Genomic DNA, 20,579 nt, shown 5'->3' with positions numbered 1-20,579 from the left:
GTGTGAACTCCTTCCTCCTCTCTTTGGTTGCTGGCAGCAAACCTCCTTTACTTTCTCTTGCTACTTTCGAAGCACATATTTCCCATTTTCCTCTACTCACATGCCTTGTTACAGCAGCAAGGCCAGTGCAAGAGCATTGAATGTTGAGCATTCGGGATGTAAGAATGATTGCAGTTATTTAGACCTTAGCAACGAAGTGAAATAAGAACTACACAGTATCTCTATTCAGATATACATTTACCACAGTGATGCTATGTAAACCATCATTTATTCCAAACAAAGAACTAAGTTAGAAGAATGTTAAATTTCAAAGTTAAGCACGCATGGACATGCCATCATTGATGTTTTTAATACAATTTTTAGGTCTGTCACTTTGTGCATATTCATTATGTTGTCTAAATTAAATAACACATACTATTTCCTCATTAAAATATAATACAATTCTACAAACTTAGATACAATTATAACTTCTTGCTACTACTTTGGGTATGCCAGAATACAGAGTACAGAAAAATACACAGGAAATGATACATCCAAATAGAGCTCAGTGGAGAACAAATATTCCATTTCACGGCAGATTGTGAGACACTTGTTTTTACTCTAGTTTGAAACAAAACCTGAAAATCCTGAAATTTTCTGAAATAAAATAAAAAAAGAGATCCTTCTCTATTGAAATGTTTTGCTTTGATAAAATCAAAATATTTGTTTCAGTTTCAAATTTTTCGAATTTTATATAAATGTATATTCAAAATTTTAAAAATTAAATCAAAGTCACTTCAAAGAGATACACTGAAATGTTTTGTACTGAAAATGTCAACACAGGATGTTTTTGAATTGTTAGCAGCTTTTTTCTACAATAAAACTTTGGTATGAGCTACACAATTTTGTGAAGCGTTTCAATTTTGATGGGATCCATTTTTCAACAAAAAAAAATTGTCAATTTTTTTTCTAACCAGCTCTACATCCAAAAGTACTTATCAGTTGGATATATTTTAGTCTTCAATTTTAAATTTCTATCCTAGCTGTTTTGACAGTAGATCCGTCCAAAAATTACTGTAAATACTTTTTTAATAGGAAATATATATTGAAATTATGCTCATACGCAAATGATTGGTTTTTGTTCAATTTTTTCTCAATAATTCATTTTAGGGCAAATTCCAAGCTTGAAATTTTTTAGCATGAAAAGTAAATTTCACAAAGTTATGAGTGGCTTAAAACAGGTTTAGGATGGAAACTGTTATGTGACTTTACTGATAACATCACTGCCACTATAGTTTAAAGTTATACTTGCTTTATAGCATAAGAACCCAATGTAACTTTGTCCTAAAAGTCTTCTAGACTGTTTTACACTGTCTGTTGTTTCCACAGAGAAGGAACATAGTGTAATAGAAAGACAGTGAGACACACTATGGAGAGAAAAGGACAGGAAATTTGTGCTGCTCTAGGAGAATAACAGAAACACTATGAAACCAGATATTTTGCTGTATTCTCAGGTGTAACATGCACTCTACTGTTCTTAATTCTGCAAGAAGAATGGAAGGCTGCAAAGTATCAGGAGTGAAATAGGACTGTCACACAGAGGCTGGGGACTATCAACCCTCACAGTACAAGTGGAGTGCTGAAGATTCACAGGATAATTATTGCTGGAAGGGAAGGAGCTTTGAATTTCAGGCAATATATTGCCATTCTATAAAGTGTTCAGGGCTAAGAGACAGGGCTCAATATATGTTTTTAACTATACAGGTCAAGATTTTAAAAAGTGACTAGTAGCTTTGTATACCTCAGTTTTTGGATGTTCAACATAAAACACTTTAAAGGGGTCTGATGATTAGAAGGTGCATTTTCAACAGCAGGAAAGATACATAATCTGCATCGTTTTGGAGCACTGTGGTGGTGTATTTCCAGAGACACTTCCAATTCTCTTCCTGTAAGCTGTCCTAGTGGCAGCTCTTGGGCCTGTCAGGAAAGCTTTGCATTGAGAGATCTCATAGGGGGCAGATCTTCTTTACGTTCTGCTGTAAACCTCAGCAGATGCCCCTCTCAGCATACTCAGCAGTGATTTGTCATTCATTTTAATAACTATTTTATATTTACTTTCCACACATATATACAGCCTCCTCCTCAATGAGAACTATTTACATGCAAAGTCTGGAGGTTTTAGTTAAACACAATCCCCAATTTATCAAATATCAATGGTTAATAATACAGCTGACCCGTGGCTGCCATGTTTTTCCTTCACTTCTGATGAGATACTTCCTTTTGTCATCAAAGAAATTCATTGGGTCCAGAGAGATGAAGTGAGACTAGTGCTATTTCTCGTGAGGTTTACAGTTCCAATATGCCAACCTCAAGCATTCAGAAATCATTAAAGCCTCAAAAAAATCATGAGATTATGGGCTTGAAAAATCATACTTTAAAAAAAAAAACAACTTGGAGTTCTTTTTAATTTTCTGAGCCTCACTCAGATCACACTTTCAAGCTTTTCTTCACAACCAAGTGGGCTAAAGTGAAAAAGAGAAAACTGAGATTCTCACAAAATAATTTAGTGACAGGAGCTGAGGTTCTACGAAAAATATTCAGACTCGCAATAAAGTCATGATAAAATTTCATGAACTGCAACATTGCAGTTCTTTACAGAAGTAATTTGATTGTCCTTTTGCCTTGATTTTTACATGTTCTTCTCTTGTCTGCATCTTCACAGTTCACCACTAATTTGTTGGTTTTGCAGTTCACTAGAACTTTAGTAATGTTCTCAGAAGTGCTATTTATATACTGTGACATTTTTCAAAGTGCTGTTTGTTCTTCCATGCTCTCTACATAACTAATTAAAAAGGTAAGTAAGTAAGAAAAGTACTTAACTACTCATGGAATATTTAAACAGAAAATGGAAAAGCAATTCTCATTAAGTTCATCAAATACTATTATTTTAAATATATTTAAATGCAATGTTGTATTGTTCCAGACAGCTGCTAATGTCCATCTCCTGGGCTGCAATAAGAGGAAACATAAACTGGTTAGAAAAGCTGTCAGAAGCAGGGATTCACAGATTGCAGGAGAGGGCTATTAACAAATTTTCCCCTAACATTTCCTACTGTTATAATAGGGAATGACCATGCTGTAGCATCTCACCCTTCAGGTTTTTTGTTTCTGCTGTAATAATAAAGCTGAGTGGCAAGTACCCTGTCTGCATAGTGGGTCTTATTATCATTGTCACTGTAGAAAAATGAATGCTTGTAATGACCCTGGGCTAATATATAGTTTCTGAGACTTGAGACCATTACAAGTCTTTTTAGAGTCTGAACTGACTTTGGGTTGTGTATGCATTTTCCTAATTTTATAAAATCACTCACTGAAGCAATGTAGTGCTCACCCAGCTTGTCTTTACACCTTCTTCCATTAAGTATAATCTTTAGGAAACCTAATTATGATGCATCAAATGTCTGTATGCAGATGTGGTGTTCCATCCCTCTGCCCTGTCTGATTTCAAATTTTTTGATGACAATGTAATGTAATTTTCAGAGCCTGAAAGTTTTCAGATATGTAATTATGATTACAAACATTTCTTAACATTGTTTAAAATACTGCAGCCAAGGGAGGATGGACAGGGCTTCTGAGTCTTCTTAGCTCTTTTACAGACGTCCTGAATGAAACTGGGTGAATCATTTGGCCTGTCTGAACCTTCATTTCTTTATCCTTAAAATAAGAATAATATTTGCCTTCCTTATATACAGAAAACACTGTCCTGGTATTTGTGTTCTTTCCATCTTTTCTTAACAATTCTAGCTGAATGTATGTAGGATATCCAATGGCATTACTCTTATTAATAGTGGGATTTTGAAAAAGCAGCCAGAGTAAAATGCTACGCTGTACAACTATGACCTTTGTCTTTAATGAATGAAAATAACTTTCATGTTATCACTTCACTTATGTCCCACAAGAACATATATGTCATAACAACCGCATCTCAGCTTTCACATTTCTCACTTGTGCCCAGTTTGGTTATAAAATGTCACATCAGACCTATTTCATGTTACCTCTACATCGTTATATCATTCTCAAAACCAAATATAAACAGACACCCTAGTGAAGACCAAGTCAGGAATGCAGAATACTTCAATATTTCTGTTGGAAAATATCACTCATTATGAAAAAAATTAACTTTGACAGTATTTAATGTCCAAAATATAATTTAGGGCAACATCCTACCTCTTAGTACTGTCAGTAACTGTAAGAAGAAAAGGAATACTTGTGGCACCTTAGAGACTAACAAATTTATTAGAGCATAAGCTTTCGTGAGCTACAGCTCACTTCACCGGATGCACCTGGTGGAAAAAACAGAGGAGAGACCCATATACACACGCACAGAGAACATGAAACAACGGGCTCATCATACACACTGCAAGGAGAGCGACCACCCAAGACAAGCCATCACCAACAGCAGGGGGGGAAAGGAGGAAAACCCCCCATGGCGACAAGCAGGCAGGCTAACTCCAGCAGTCAACAAGAATATCAGAGGAACAGTGGGGGGCGGGGTGGGAGGGAGAAACACCACGGGGAAACAGTCTTACTCTGTGCAATGACTCATCCATTCCCAGTCTCCATTCAAGCCCAAATCAATTGTATCCAGTTTGCAAACCAACTCCAATTCAGCAGTCTCTCGTCGGAGTCCGCCCCTGAAGCCCTCCCGTTGAAGTACAGCCACTCCCAGGCCCGCGATCGAGCGACCAGAGAGACCGAAGCGCTCTCCAACTGGCCCTCGAATGCCACAATTCCCGACGTCTGACCCGTGTCCACCCATTCCTCCACGCAGAGACCGTCCAGCCCGGCAGGGAGGAATGGGTGGACACGGGTCAGACGTCGGGAATTGTGGCATTCGAGGGCCAGTTGGAGAGCGCTTCGGTCTCTCTGGTCGCTCGATCGCGGGCCTGGGAGTGGCTGTACTTCAACGGGAGGGCTTCAGGGGCGGACTCCGACGAGAGACTGCTGAATTGGAGTTGGTTTGCAAACTGGATACAATTGATTTGGGCTTGAATGGAGACTGGGAATGGATGAGTCATTGCACAGAGTAAGACTGTTTCCCCGTGGTGTTTCTCCCTCCCACCCCGCCCCCCACTGTTCCTCTGATATTCTTGTTGACTGCTGGAGTTAGCCTGCCTGCTTGTCGCCATGGGGGGTTTTCCTCCTTTCCCCCCCTGCTGTTGGTGATGGCTTGTCTTGGGTGGTCGCTCTCCTTGCAGTGTGTATGATGAGCCCGTTGTTTCATGTTCTCTGTGCGTGTGTATATGGGTCTCTCCTCTGTTTTTTCCACCAGGTGCATCCGGTGAAGTGAGCTGTAGCTCACGAAAGCTTATGCTCTAATAAATTTGTTAGTCTCTAAGGTGCCACAAGTATTCCTTTTCTTTTTGCGAATACAGACTAACACGGCTGCTACTCTGAAACCAGTAACTGTAAGAAATCTATATTCCAAGAAAAGAAATTTGGACAATCTCAATCCAAGTTCACCGTGTACTCACATTTTTCATATTAATTACATAGGAATTACCACACGGGCTCAGAACAGTAGTCCATCTAGTCCAGTGGCCTGTCTCCAACAGTACACAATACCAGATGCTTCAGAGTAAAAATGAGTGAAATTCAGAGGTTCCACCCATGGGAAATTCTAACACTTCAGCATTTGTTTTCATTCCAAATCAGGACCAAATGTTGAAATTTTGACATTTTTCTACAACACAACTTCTGAACACTTTTTATTGTGAAATGTGGAGGTCATCTCTAAGGTGGGTTTTACTGTGTTTCTTTTCAATTTATCCACTAGAAAATCAATTTTTTATTTTTATTTTTGGCAAAATCTGTTTTCCCACAGAACATTTTAATTTTACAGTAACTGCATTCTCAACTGGAAAATCATTCTCATGAAAAATTCCCAACTAGCTCTGCTTCAGAACAAGGGTAAAAACTTCCATAATGGACAATTATGGAATAATAATCTTATGATGGAAGTTTCTTCTTAGCCACAGTGCTGGTCTTATCTCTACATCAGGATGTATATTCCTTGTAAATGTTTATTTTAGCTAGTGTAAATTGTGACTATATACAGAGCTTAATTTGTCAATGCTGAGCCTTGGGACCTCTAGGCTTGGCATTTCATAGCCCTGGCACCTCTGGGCTTGCTGCATCAGTTATGAATGTAAAAAAAGTGCTTGAGCCCAGCACATCTTCCATTACAAATTAAGCACTGACTATATATAGTACCTATTATCCATAAAAAATGCTTAATCCCTGAGACTTTTGTTTCAGTAATATCTGGTAGCAATGAGTTCTACAGGGGGTATGTTTTTTGTTAAAAAATAAAAAAGCATTTCAAATTTGTTCATATTTTTTATGCCATTGAATTTCATAGGAACATGTCTTATTGATCTTATAACATTAATGACTGTATATCTTTAAGAAAGATGTGTGTAGATAGAAGATATCTAGAAATAGAAGAGAGCCAAGAGGAAAGTGATAAAAGGTTTGGAAAATCAGATCTATGAGAAAAGACTATAAAACTGGGCAGGTTTAGTCTTGAGACAAGAAAGGGGACCTGATAAGTCTTCGAATCTGTAAGAGCTGTTATAGAGGATTGTGATCAATTGTTCTCCATGTCAACAGAATGGGCTTACTCTGCAGCAAGTGAGATTTAGGTTAGATATTAGGAAAATCTAACTATTAGTGTAGTTAAGCTCTGGAATAGGCTTCCCAAGGTAAGTTGTGGAATCCGCATCATGGGAGGTTAAATACAAACTGTCAGGGATGGTCTAGGTGTACTTGGTCCTCTACCTCAGCATGGCGGGGAATGGAAGAGATGACCTCTCAAAATCTCCCTTATTGGTCTAAGATTCTATATATTGCTATTATATCCCTTCTTATTTATCTGCTTTATAAAGCCAAATAATCCTCATCTTTTAAGCATTCCTCATATACTAGTCTTTCCATGCATACTCATTTTCATTATTTTCTACTATATTCTTTTTAGATGGGTGACAAAAATTGCACAGAGTGTTTCAAATAAGGGCATAGTATTTAGTTATATAATGGCATATCTTCAAGATTATTCCCTACCCCTTTAACAACTCATTTTTTATTAAGCAGCGTTCCTGTTAACCTCTGTGGTGAAGACTGATCCAGAAAAGTTATTTTAACCCAATTTTCAAGGAGGATGGTATGACTCCATTCAAAATCAGTGAGTTTTGTCTTTGATTTTTATAGGGTCAAGCTTTCACTCCAATTTTCCATTAATTATGGCGGTGTAAACAGACCTATGATGTGATTATCAGGAGTGTTCACCAGCCACAACTCCATTAATGTCCATGGGAGCTGTGGATGCTCAGCATTTCTTAAAGTCAGGCCTTAGTATCTCCTACTGGCCACTCAAAAAATTGCACACAAAGTTAGTGGACATGATATCCATATAATCTAGGGTTGCCAGTTTTGGTTTGATATATTCCTGGAGGTTTCACGCCATGACAATCTAATCTGTGGTGACTTCAGGACAATTCTGGAGGGTTGGTAACCCTAGTATAATCCTTAATGACTTACTTCAATTTCAGGTAGTCTAGCAGAGTGGTTTTTAGCCTAAAAACAAACACCCACAGCCCCCCAAACTATCCAGGTTGTTTCTGGGACCTACCCAAATCCTTTGCTGCCATAGGTGGTTTTTGGGAGGCTAAGCCTGGGGGAATAAGTACTGAAGAGGGTGAAAGGTGCTGTGAGTTGCAAGTCCTCACAAATGATGCTGGTGGGTGTTACTGGTGCTGGGTGTAAACACCAAGCATGGGGAATGCTGCTAGGGATGTTTTCCACCTTCCCACCCATTCAGCAGTAGCACAGCTTCCTCTCAGAGCTAAGCTCTGTGCAAACGGAAGAATGGGAGGAGGGAATGGCTGAGGAGATGCTCTGAGATTTGGATGTTGGCAGCAAAGACAGCATCAGGAGGAAGTAAGCCACACCTCCCTGCCTTGATGAGCCCTAATGACTATTCCCACCCCTCCACATACTTAACCAGTGAGCAATTCCTATCCACACATATGTTACCATATCCCACCATTAAACAAGTTTTGGTGCTTGAACTTTTTTGAACCCAATGTCTTCAAAACATCCCCTAATGACAGTTTATGAAACTTGACAGCTATTGTGCTGACATCTTACCAAATCTGAAAGCAACCCTTTAACCAAATCCTTCAGGAAGGCAGTCATACTTGTTTAAGAATAGTTATTTACTGGCTCATCTAAATCAGAATTTAAGTACGAAGTTGTGGAGGCTTTAGAGGGCGGAATGTTCCAGGTCAGTTGAACTACAGACCTAATCATATACTGACGCAGAGGAGTTCTGAATTAGTGGCAAAAGCTCATCTTCCCTCGACTAGGATGTCACAACCCTGGTCAAGCTCTCCCAGCTTCTAGACAGCCACAAGGCTGCTGTGTTTAGGTTCTACCTACTGGACCCACATACTTTTATGCTCCGAGTCTGAAATAGTGTCTGGACTCTGTTCTAGGTATTCTTGAAAGCTCCCTTCTGAAAGTCGAGACCAGCACAGTCCAACACTAGTGCCAGCTCTCCCAGACTCCTCATTTCTAAAACACACTTATGAGGGCTCCACCTTGTAACCACTTAGTTTGCTTCAACTCACATGTCCCTGAAGAGAGAAACTAAAGTCAGACTCTGCAAGGGGGCTTCTAAAACAAATTACGTTAATGGTACAAAAGGTACAGATTCTTGAAAAAGTGTTTAGATTCTTAACCACTCAATTCAGCACTGAGGACAGTTTCTTTTTGCTAGTGCTGAGATAGCATGCTATCACATTTTTCCTCTGCTAAAAAGGGCCTTGGCTGTTTAGGCTTGATTTTGTAAAAAATTGCTGTTACACAGCAAGCTACAGCATAAGCCTGAGTGTTCAGAAGCATTTGATAGTTTGACAGAAGACATCATTCCAAATATTCAGATTAAGCTTTTATTTATAAACACATCCAGTGTGGTAAATATCTTTGTTCTTTATTCCATGGAAAGACAAGTTGCTCTACAGGTGATATTCCACCTCATGTCTGCAAGAAAAAGAGTCGCAGAATGAACTATTAGAATGCACATCACCTCTTCTAAGATCAGTATTAAAATGTGTCTGAGGCCAAGAATTTAGGCACATGTTTAACTTTATGTACGGAGCCTTTGACAGATCAGGAGCTGGTCTATATTTGAATGCACTTCAACACTACATTTCTTGGGTATATTGTCATTAGATCTAGTATGACCTAACATGTCACAGAATTTCAGAGTTATTCCTGCACTGAGTCAATAAACTTGTTGGACTTAAAGCATATCTTCCAGAAAGGAATCCAGTCTTGATTTGACTACATTGAGAGATGGAGAATCCACTACTTCCCATGATAATTTGTTCCAGTGGTTAGTAACTCACTGTGAAGTATTTTCAATTTGAATTTGTCTAGCTTAACATGACCAGCCACAGGTTCTCACTATGCCTTTCTCTGCTGGGGGGGGGGGGGGGGGGAAAGAGAGAAAGGGACGGCGCACAGCCTTTTTGTACCCTGCATTTCTCCCCATAAAGGTACTTATACTAATCAAGTCACCTCTCAGTCTTGAGAAACTAAAAACAGCTTGAACTCCTTTGTATCACTATTAAGGATTTTTCTAGCCCTGGAATCATTTGTGCTCTTTTCTGTTCCCTCTCCACTGTTTTGTTACCCTTTTAAAAATGCAGAAGCCAGGAATGGATGCAGTACTCCAGTGTCAGTCTCACCAGTGCTATATACAAAGGGGCAGAAGGAGGGTGGGGTGGAAATCACTCCTCTCTCCTCCCACCCTTTAAATCTATAAAGATTTAAGGGCATTAGCCCTTTTTGCCACCCCATCATATTGGGAGCTCATGTTCAGCTTCTTGTCCACAATGACCCTAAATCTTTTCTAGTCACTGCTTTCTAAAATGCGTTCCTTATTCTGTAGGTATATCTTTGTTCCTAGATTATGATCTTGCATTTGGCTGTAATAAAATACAATGAATCAATGTGCCCAGTTTACCAAGGGACTGCCCTTTCGTTTACCACTCCCACAATCTTTGGATCATCTGTAAGTGTTAGAAGTGAGTTAATGTTTACTTCCCGATCAAGATAAAATACTGATCAGTGTCAGGCCTAGTATCAATTCCTGTGACATTCCTTCTTATCTAATAATATCCCCATTGACAACTGACAGATCCCAACATAACTAACTACTGAATCCATTTAATATGTATTTTGATATTGTATAGTGCAATTTTGTAGGCAGAATGTAATACAGTATTACAATTTAAACTGTTTAGGGCAGAAATCATCTTTTTGTTGTTTGTACAGCATCTAGCACAATAGGGTGTGATTAGGGCTCCATCACTGTAACAATACAAGTTAGTAATATTAAGTTAACGCTGTATAAGAATATATTACTGCTATACAATTACCTTTATCAACTAAACATGTCAAGCTTCATTTTACTCTTTGCAAGATCTATTTTCCATAAGCCATGTTGATTAGGCATTATATTCACCACCCTTTAAACTCTTGATTGAATCCCCCCATTATCCATGTCATCCCATTTGCCTCTTTTGAATACTAATGCATTAGCACACTTTCAATCTTTTGGAATGTTTCCAAATTCGCTGATTCACTAATGTTGGCAAGCTTGTTGCTGAATTAGTTGAAGTGCCAATCACAAACCTCTTCTAAAGAGGAAGAGTGTTAAGCAGGAGTAGTCTATAAGCACACCGCAGGCCAAATCCAGACAGCCAGATGCTTTTGAATGGACTGCAAAATCTTTATTTATCATCATCATTGTTTATGTATTTTTCTCTGGAGTCTGGACTCTGACCAAGAAATCTGGACCTTGACAAAAAATTGATAATTCCTGGTGTGTAGATTAGAAATCAACCTATGTGTGGAAAAAAGAATCTAAACCTATTCCAATCAAGGTTTTGGTTCTGCAGTTACACAAGAGATGTTTTAAAAATTGGATGTAAACATTGATGACATCAATCTGCTTGCAAAGATGTGTACTGCATGTCTGTATTCCTAGTTTTCTTTGTGAGCAATTTTAGTGCTCTTACTCCAAAAGGGAGATAGTAAACCAGTACGGGGGGGGAGAGAGAAAGAGAAAAGAGGAGGAGGGGAGATTTGGTAAGATAATATCTTATGCCTTATAGCGACAGACTTAAGAAGCTCCATTTAGCTTAACAAAGAGAAGGTTTAGGGTTGACTTGATTAGTCTAAGTACCTTTTATGGGGAACAAATTTAATACCTACTCTTCAATCCAGCAGAGAAAGGTATAACAATCCAACGGCTGGATATTGAAGCTAAACAATTTCAGACTGGAAAAAAAGCATACATTTAAGAGTGTAATTTTAGCGATTGGAAAAATTCATCAAGGGTTGTGGTAGATTCTCCACCACAGGCCATTTTAAAATCAAGATTGGAGGTTTTTCCAAAGAGAGATGCTCTAAGAATTATTTTGGGGGAAGTTCTCTGGCCTGTATTATGAAGGTCAGACTAGGTGAACAGAATCCAAGGCCAGACCAGACTAGTTTCTTAAAATGGTTAAGTTTGTTTTAACTATGGAATAAAATGTTTTTCGTTTACATTCTAGATGGTGTATTTTGTAGTTAACCATGGCCAAATCAAATAAATTGGCACATCAGAAAACATTTACCGTATCAGTTATTCATCTTGATCTGTTCACATGTGTCAGAGACCCTGATAAGTGGTAAACGTGAGCAATGAGATGATAGAGAAATGCTGTCACTTATTGAAGAGTAAAAAGTCATTAACAATGATGCAATGATCATTGATCACGGATTAAAAAAGATTGTATTCCCTACTCCTCCACCACTTGGTCCAATGTGGAACACCAAATTATACCAACAACTGGAATAACTAACTAGTGACACACTGTACTGGTCAAAGCTTAATTTTTAAGACTTTATAAGAAGCGCAGCTGGTTCATCGGCTCCTCTAACAGAGGAGAAAAAAAGTATTAAACAAGGCGTCAGAATCAGTTACCTTTTTATAGGAATTAAAACTTGTCCTCTTCATTTCTTGAGCAGTTGGTGCCTTACTATAAGGAAAGGAGTGGCAAACCCACTTCCGAAGAACACTACCATTAATCCAAGTAGCCGCCATTTGTTTTCTACAGAAAATGGAATGTTCTAGAAAAGACGAGAGTTTGTTCACAATATGCCATCAATGGACTCACGTTATAGACGAGCTTTATAAAGGTATGCTTACTCCTTTTTTCCGAGACACTTTATCTAATACTTTATGCATCTGCCTTTAAAAACAAAAAACTCAAGTGAAACATAGCTCCCATTCACTGAATGAAATCTTGACAGGTAGTTTGGGGGAGGAGGAGTGTTAATTTATGAACTTGGTACTTTAAATTGCTAATCTCCTGGGAAAGAGAGGGAGAACACAGGCTAACCAAGTAGTTTGCAAAACGTCTCCCACGCAGATGTTCAGACACATTTGATCGCTCTGCTTTGAGAGGCCAGTACAATCTGGTACATCAGAAAGCGTTTACAGTATCACTGATTTTCTCATACTGTTGTGTTCACATCATCTGTACCACTGGGGCAGGAGTTTGGGAAGAGGAAAGGCAGAGTCATGACAAGGACACTGCACCCCTCTCACTGCACGATCCCATCATGGCTACTGACAGAAACCTGACGGGAGGAGGCAAAGGGCCTCCATGCCCGAAAGCCCCGGCGCCAGAGGAGTCAGACCAAACAGGGTCATTACGTGCTCTGAAGGCTGGAGCCGGCTCGGAGTCCTCTGCGGTCACGCGGGGCCCCGCGGGCTCAGACGCACCTCAGGGGCTCTTTTAACGTACGACAGCCGCCCCCTCCCCCACCCCCAATTCGGCCCCGGCCTTGACCGGGAAGTGCCGCTCCCCTCTGCGGTGCCTGGGGCCCGCGGGCCTCGGGGCCGGGCAGCGCGCGGCGAAGCTGGGTGACGGGCCAGCCCCGCGCCGTTACCTTTCCCGGCCCCTCCTCATAGTGGGATCTGCGAATGGCGGAGGTAGCGAAGCGGCGGACGGTGGCACCCAACATGGCGCCGGAGCGGGAAACGGGTTCTGCGCGCGACTGAGGGCTTCTTTCTCCTTCACGACCTTCCTTCCCTGGCCGCCGCGCTTACAAGAACACAGGCGCCGTGGGGCCCTCTGGGATACAGTGCGGGACGGTGGCCGCCGAGTTCCCGCTGCCCCGCAGCAGCATGGGAACTGTAGTTCCAGGCGCCAGCAGCCTCGCTGGGAGTTCGCGTGACTCCGGCGCCGGCTTGAGCGCCATGCATTCCCCGCCCTTCAAAGGGGAGCGGCTCAGCCTGGCAGCAGCGGAAACCCCACCCCTTCCCGCCTCCCTGCGGGTCAACAGGCTGCTCCCCTGTCACCGGAAGACGTTCCTGGGGTGTGGCACGGGACAAATTTTGGCGTCACCTCCTGAGAGCTTGGCAAAGCTCTCCTGAGCTCCTGGGCTACTAGGCTCCAGTGTTGCCAGCGCTTGGCTCAATTCCTGCAACAAAGCCTCAGGGCCTGGAGTCACGGGATTAGTCAAGACTGTGAGCTTTTATTAAAAAGACAAAAACTAAGTACCGTAAAAAAACATAAAACAACCAATCCGTTTGTAGCCGCAAGATTATGGAGTAACGCTTGAATATGTGACCAAAGTGCACTCTGCAGGCTCAGAAACCAGAAGGCAAAATGAATCTGTTATTTCAAAAAACCCCAAAAAACAAAACAAAAACTTTCAGCATCACATAAATGTGTTTAACACTGGTCTTGTTTGTAGGACAGTGAGTAGTAAATGGATTATAATGCACATAAGGCTAAAATCCACTATAAATTTACACCTGTAAAATACCACTAAAATCAATAAGACTGGATGGGCATACCTGAGGGCAGAATTTGGTCCATAATCTCTAGGAGTAAAACAGTTACAGTGACTGTAGTAAATCAGGAGGCCAATGAACATTTGAGAGACAAATTAGGAAGATATACACACAATTGCCAACTCTCCTCATTTTATCACAAGGGAAATGATATTTGTTTGTTTTATTTAAACCCCAGCTCCTGGACTTATGTGACTATACAAAATAGCTTTTAATTTTTTTAAATAAAGGCCATTTCTAGCATTCATGGTTGTAGAAAAAAAAGCTCTAAATATGTCACATAAGGGTTCAAAAACTGGAAGGCAAATCAAAAGAACCCAGATTTATTATCTTTTTAAATGTAATTTTAAAGTCAATCTCATGAGGACCTGACTCATGATTTTGGAATGCTTACATGGTTAGCAATATTGGAAGAGCCCAGTTATGCATTCCTTATGGTAAATAGTACTTTACTGCATGAATAGCCCATTAAAATCTATAGGCTAAATATGTATTCAATGTAAAGATGGCACAATTCGGTCCTTAATAAAATTAGGCTTGCAGATATGTTGGATTTATAACACCATATTAAGCAATATTATAATCTGATCTGAGAAAATCATAATGAAATCAATTACTGAAAACATACCGTGGAAAAAAATGGGGGGGGTAATAATTAAAGAGAATAAGGGGTTAATATTACTACAATTTGTATTATGAGGCAAAGTCTGTATTCAAGACGAAGAGCAAAAGAGTTATATACATGTATAAAGAGGGCATTTTAAATATTTAACTTATCAAAATAAATTATTCATATGATCAAAACTTGAAATAAATAAAATAGCAAAAATTAAAGATTTGGAAACTAGAAGAAAAAAGTATAGAATAATTTATATGAAAATAAAATATACATGAATTATATAACAAAAGAATATTAGTGAGTTTGTGAGACAGCTACAAGTATTTCTAAAATCAGCAAAAAGCTACTCTGGGATGTATAGTAGTAGTCTATTGGTTAATATCTGAGGTGCATTCTGAGGGTTTGTCCACACTACAAGCGTTACATAAGCACAACTGCAGTTATACAGCTGTAGCTGGGTTTACAGTGGGTAGGGTTGCCAACCCTCCAGGATGGTCCTGGAGTCTCCAGGAATTAAAGATTAATCTTTAATTAAAGATTATGCCATGTGATGAAACATCCAGGAATATGTCCAAGCAAAATTGGCAACCCTGACAGTGCGGGGGTCAAGTCAACCTAATTTTTCACAGCCCTGAACAATGTAGCTAGGTCTACCTTAGTTTTAGGTGTAGACCATGCCTGAGATATGAGATTAAAGCTGAACACTAGTAATTTATTAAAGCAGTTCTGAATCCAAATCTCCCCAAACTTAAGGGTGTTTAGGTTTGGCGCTTTGGTTGGGGTGTATCTTCAGTGGTACACTCCCTCTTGAAGCTTCCTGGGGGGAAAAGACCCCCATCCCCATCACAGGTTGTACATAATTTAGCTCTAAAATCCACATAGCACATTTTGTTAAATTAGGTGTTTGTACCAGTATGCTTGGTCAACAGTTTCCTTCCCTCTACTGTTGCATAGCCAGCAGTATGGTGGTTTTTCACTGTCCCTAACTGTTGTGCTCCACCTGTAACTGCATTTTAGATGTATGTAGATAGGGCAAAATCCTGAAATCCTTTTTTGGATTTTATTCAGTCCTTACTCCGGCAAACTCTTAAGTATAAAATTAGTTAATGAGTTAAAACATCAGTTTTTGGTTATAAGTAATAGACTGTATTGGTAGCCTTTGGGATCAAAGGTGCCATAAAAATGTAAGATTTTCTGATGATAATATAAGAATGTTGATAATATTTTTTGATTTTTCTTTGAGATAACAAGAATGAATTATGATATTTTTAAACACTGAAATTGCTCTACTAGAGTTGAGTGGTATCCAGTCTGTCTCTACACATTTTTTTAAAAAATGTCTTTTTTCACCTGTGTGAGGAGTCTGAAACTTCATGATTTTTTAATAAAAGTTCTCATTGAGAATCCACTGGCTTAGTCCTTTGTGCCACTGGAGTTCTGTTGCAGACTTCCTACTAACTTTACATGCAGTCCAGGCCTGAATTTGACAAGTCACCACATTGCAAAATGTGAAAGGCATGGATCATTATTTAAAAACAGAAAAATCATGTGATCCATGACAGAAACACTATTCTAGCCATAAGTTGTTTAAAGAGACAAGATGGATAAGGTAATATCTTTTATTGGATCAACTTCTAGTGGTGAGAGAGATAAGCTTTTGAGCTTACACCAGCAGACGTAGGTCCAATAAAAAATATTACCTCACCTACCTTGTCTCTCTAATACCTGGGACCAACGTGGCGACAACAACACTGCATACAAGTAGTTTAACAAATTTAACCATACAAAGTCATACACATATATGTAGAGGTAAAAATACACAGGTAGATATGATGGAGATATAGAAAGCTAGGCTTTTAATCCTCATTCCAGTTTTCTATGTCTACAATTTTTAGCTCATCTTAAAAATTCCATTAACTCTAATTGCTCAAGTTTTCCAGGTTATCTGCTTCATCTTTAATATACTATTTGTCTGAATGTGACTGACTTACTGAGAGATTCTTTCAGTTATTACATTCTCTACACCTACTCAGTGTTTGTTCAAAGAGAACATTTCTTTTTCTGAACCTTAATACACAAAGGAAAAATATGAATAATGAAAAAGCCAGAGGACTAAAGTAAATCAGTCTAATTGTATTATTTTTTGCAGAACTTAATGAAACAAAGAAGGCATAAAGCTTAATGGGCATTACAGCAGAGCACATAGAACCTACGGCTATTCATTTCCAAGCAGGACTCCTCACTGAATATAATAATGAGACAAGAGCCGGGTGCAAGTGTGTAACTTTTTCACTCATTCTGTTTGATAAAAGAGTAAGAAAACAATTTTTGGAAGATATTAAAATTTCATGTGGTTCAATTCAGATTCCTAGAGCCGATGAAAATGCTTTTATTCAAATGAACCAAAATATTATTTTTTCATTGTGTTGTATATACTGTGACATAGCAAGACATGTAAAACAACATACAGAGAATGTTATTTCCCTCATAAGGCATCCCTTATATGTACTGGCAAGTTAAAATGTTCGGCTGACCTGCTACAACTGAGAGTTACCGTTCTCCAGTCACGATGCCCTGCACATTAAAATGAAGTATAATATTTGGCAGGATGAACCACACATAACTGGATATTAACCACAAGAATGTGTAGTTGTAATATACCAATTAATAAGGGAGAAGAAGGTGGACAGGAGCTACAAGAGCCATCATATAAATGGATATTAATTAAATATTTCTATTAAAACTCCATTGAATAGCAGTAATATAAAAAATAGGATATTATACAATTCACTGAAGTTCTGCTTCTAATTCCAAATCATATCTTTTCACTGTGGTAATTTAACTTGCCTTGTATGTGAGTCCATATTTCTAAAAATCTATTACTCAAGTCTTCTTCTTCTCATCAGAACTCCATAAGGGGAGGATAGCATCTGTATCAAGGTAGTCTATATGTTCTAACCCAACCTCCAGAGATCAAGATGGGCACTCAATAACATGATTTATTGTCTGCAATGCTGCCTCACAGTCACAGCGTGGAGAGGAAATCAGGCCCCTCCAGTGCACAGTTGCAGCAGCTCTGGATGAGCCAGAGAGTATCCTGTTGAGTCTGGTCTTAGTGTGTTAGACTCTATCCCACCAGTGCTTCCACTCTACAAGAATGTAGTTTTCAGTTTCCTGGTGTCACTGATCATCCGTGCGTAGTAAAGGAACAGTACTACTCTTGTCTAGGAGTGCATGAGCTGCTGTGGCAAAAGGGTATCAAGAGATTGACCAAGATGTCACACCTTAGTCTACTGTGGGATCCTTCTGATGAATAAGAGCAGACCTTCAAATCGGTGCTGTGTGTTGTTTCCTATCTGAAAATTGGGCATCAATCAACCAGAGATATGACAGGTTGGTATCATCTGTCACAGCTGTTCAGGAAGATTTAACAGTAATGGCATCTCAAAGATCTGGTGGAACTGTGTGCGTTAGCAAACACATACTGGAGATTAGTGTACAAACTAAGCAACCACTACTAATATGAGTGGTCAAATTCAGCTCCATGTCGACGAGAGTGGCAATTGTGCCCCCAAACCTCCAAAGCTGGAGCAAATACCAGGGCCAGTATAGATGTACAAAGGACCAAAGTGTCAGATCCCTTGGAGATTCTGATAATTTTCATATTATGCAGTACGGGAAGACATCTTCATTTCCAAGTATTCCAGGTCAGGCTGGTATGTCAGACTATGATTGAGTTTACTCCCAAGTATGTGACAACTGTTTGGAATGGCAGTAACCATCCTTCCATGTGGATTGAGATTGTTTAGATGGAAAGTGGCTGCCACTGTTTTGATTTCACTAAGAATTAGTCTCCATTAAGGCAATTTAAGGTAATTTAAGGCTGGAAGTAAGCGGTCAAAATGTCCATGTCTTGGCTGAGATTTCCTTCAATACTTCAACGTGGAAATTCCTTCAATATGGAAATCATTTATAGTATCTGCAGTACAAATGTCATCAGCATACACATACTTCTTAGCCTGTATTTCAGGAAGTTTGGACGTGTATATGTTGAATAAAAGGGGAGCCAAAATGGACCATTGTGGAAAGACATTTGTGACATGCCCTGGGATACATCCTGGATTATGGAATTACTGTGCCCCCTTCACTCTCCTGCCAAGGCTCTTTCCTGCACTGCTATGCTAATGAACAGCAAACTCCTCCAGGTTTTGTTCAGTCAGCCACCAGCATCCAGAGGCACAACCATCAAAGTACATGAAAGCCCCCCCAGCCACTCATGAACTGTGTATAGGGAGAACCCCGCAATTCCCCCAGTCCAAACTTTGCACATCAGAAATGTTCATCTTACATTGCTCAAGAGCCCCTTAGTCAGAGTAAAATCATTAATTAGTTCATCATACCATCAAATGGTAAGAATATGCACCAGCCTCTGTAATATGAGTATATTCCCCAAACTTGAATCAAAAACACACTGGCTTGGATAAAACATTAACATAAGTGTACTAACTACAGAAAGATAGCTTTTAAGTCATTATAAATAGCATAGGCATAGCAATTCAGAATTGTTTACAAAAGGAAATAAAAGATAAAATCACAGTCTAATTCCTAAACTTTATCAAGCTAAGACAAATTTGAAGTAATAAGGTTCCTCTTACCCAAAAACCGACAGCAGTCTGTGCTAATTGGAAAGCTTTTCCAGTTAGGACCACGCCCACCACAGTTCAATGTTTCTTTATCTTCCAAATATTCTTGTGGCTTTCAGTGTAGGTGGGGGAGGAGAGGTGATGTCACTGTCCCTTATTTTATACTTTCCTCCAGGTGCTGAAAAGATCCTTGTTTTGTCATGGGGGGTTAGGCAGCCCCATGGTGTACGTGCTCGAGCAACTGTTTTTCATGTTTCAGAGTAGCAGCCGTGTTAGTCTGTATTCGCAAAAAGAAAAGGAGTACTTGTGGCACCTTAGAGACTAACAAATTTATTTGAGCATAAGCTTTCATGAGCTACAGCTCACTTCATCCGATGTAGCTCACAAAAGCTTATGCTCAAATAAATTTGTTAGTCTCTAAGGTGCCACAAGTACTCCTTTTCTTTTTGTTTTTCATGTGAATTGTAACTCTCTTGTTTACAGCTCCCCTGCTGGTGAATGGCTGGTGATGGTCGCTAAAAACCTGGCTGGGTATTGGTCAACCTTTAGTTGAAACTGCAAGGCCAGTCTGTGGGCGTTTCCCAAACTCACAACATGTTTCAGTAACAAACTTACAGCAAAATCTCATAACTTCTTGTACAATGATGATACATTTCAACAGAACAGTAATGGTCAACAAATTATGACTTTCCCAATGATACCTCACAAGGCCTACTTTGCACAGGATTTATCATAATTTTGTAAAAGTGATGACCATAATAGTGTAGACGGTCAACCATTGTTGAGATATTTAAGGCAATTGATTTTCTCCCTGACTTGCAGGGTGAAATTTCAGTTACCAGTTATTCTTGCATGAACTGCACCATTTGCCTACAAGAAATAACTTGCAACAGCTTGGCAGTCAGCCCAACAAAGGAATTTTTAAACTAAGGATTGGGAGAAAGATGACAGGTGTGGCGGAGCACACAGTTCAGACAGAGACATCCCTTGGGGAGGAGTTATTAAAGGGAATACTCTATATCCTAGTAAAGATGAGAAGATAGAAGTTGATAAAGTACAGATAGGAGCTTACGCAAAAGAGTCAAAAGAAAGAGTCCCATTTATTTACATCACATGAAGGCAGATAACTAAAAACTGATAAATTTTATAAGTGCTTTTATACAGATGCTAGAAGTCTAAATACTAAGATAGGTAAATTAAAATGTCTGGTATTAAATTAAGATATTGATACAGCAGGCTTTATACAATCTTGGTGGAACGATGATAATCAATAGGACATGGTAATACCAGAGTACCAAACATATAGGAATAACAGAGTAGGTTACACTTATTGGAGAGTGGTATGATATATGAAACAAAG

The 20,579-nt window shown here is 39.3% G+C and overlaps 1 protein-coding gene and 1 non-coding gene across 3 annotated transcripts; both read right to left on the bottom strand.

The window, feature by feature from the left end:
- Positions 1–202: 202 nt before the first annotated feature.
- Positions 203–13,249, bottom strand: LOC119856080 (cytochrome c oxidase subunit 7C, mitochondrial). 2 transcript variants are annotated; one of them, XM_038403170.2, is made up of 3 exons: positions 13,048–13,249; positions 12,077–12,222; positions 203–2,988 (listed from the first exon to the last, which is right to left on the bottom strand). In XM_038403170.2, exons 1-2 carry the CDS (start codon positions 13,120–13,122, stop codon positions 12,106–12,108), a joined length of 192 nt encoding a protein of 63 aa, XP_038259098.1. In that variant the 5' UTR covers positions 13,123–13,249; the 3' UTR covers positions 203–2,988; positions 12,077–12,105. The 2 variants fall into 2 exon arrangements, with proteins under 2 accessions (XP_038259098.1, XP_038259097.1); XM_038403169.2 differs by lacking the exon at positions 203–2,988 and adding an exon at positions 8,977–9,081 and having other exon boundaries at positions 13,048–13,247.
- Positions 12,575–12,638, bottom strand: LOC119856462. The gene has a single exon (XR_005293312.1). It is a non-coding gene; the product is annotated as a small nucleolar RNA Z39 (small nucleolar RNA).
- Positions 13,250–20,579: the final 7,330 nt, after the last annotated feature.

Source organism: Dermochelys coriacea, chromosome 5, assembly GCF_009764565.3.
Source record: "Dermochelys coriacea isolate rDerCor1 chromosome 5, rDerCor1.pri.v4, whole genome shotgun sequence".
Taxonomy (NCBI): Eukaryota; Metazoa; Chordata; order Testudines; family Dermochelyidae; genus Dermochelys; species Dermochelys coriacea.
This window is presented reverse-complemented; position numbering and strand designations above follow the sequence as displayed.

Coding starts and splice junctions, on each gene's coding strand:
- LOC119856080 (XM_038403170.2), bottom strand. CDS start 13,122: ATGTTGGGTGCCACCGTCCGCCGCTTCGCTACCTCCGCCATTCGCAGA. Junction 12,223..13,047: donor ATGAGGAGGGGCCGGGAAAG/GTAACGGCGCGG, acceptor CGTCTTTTCTAG/AACATTCCATTTTCTGTAGA.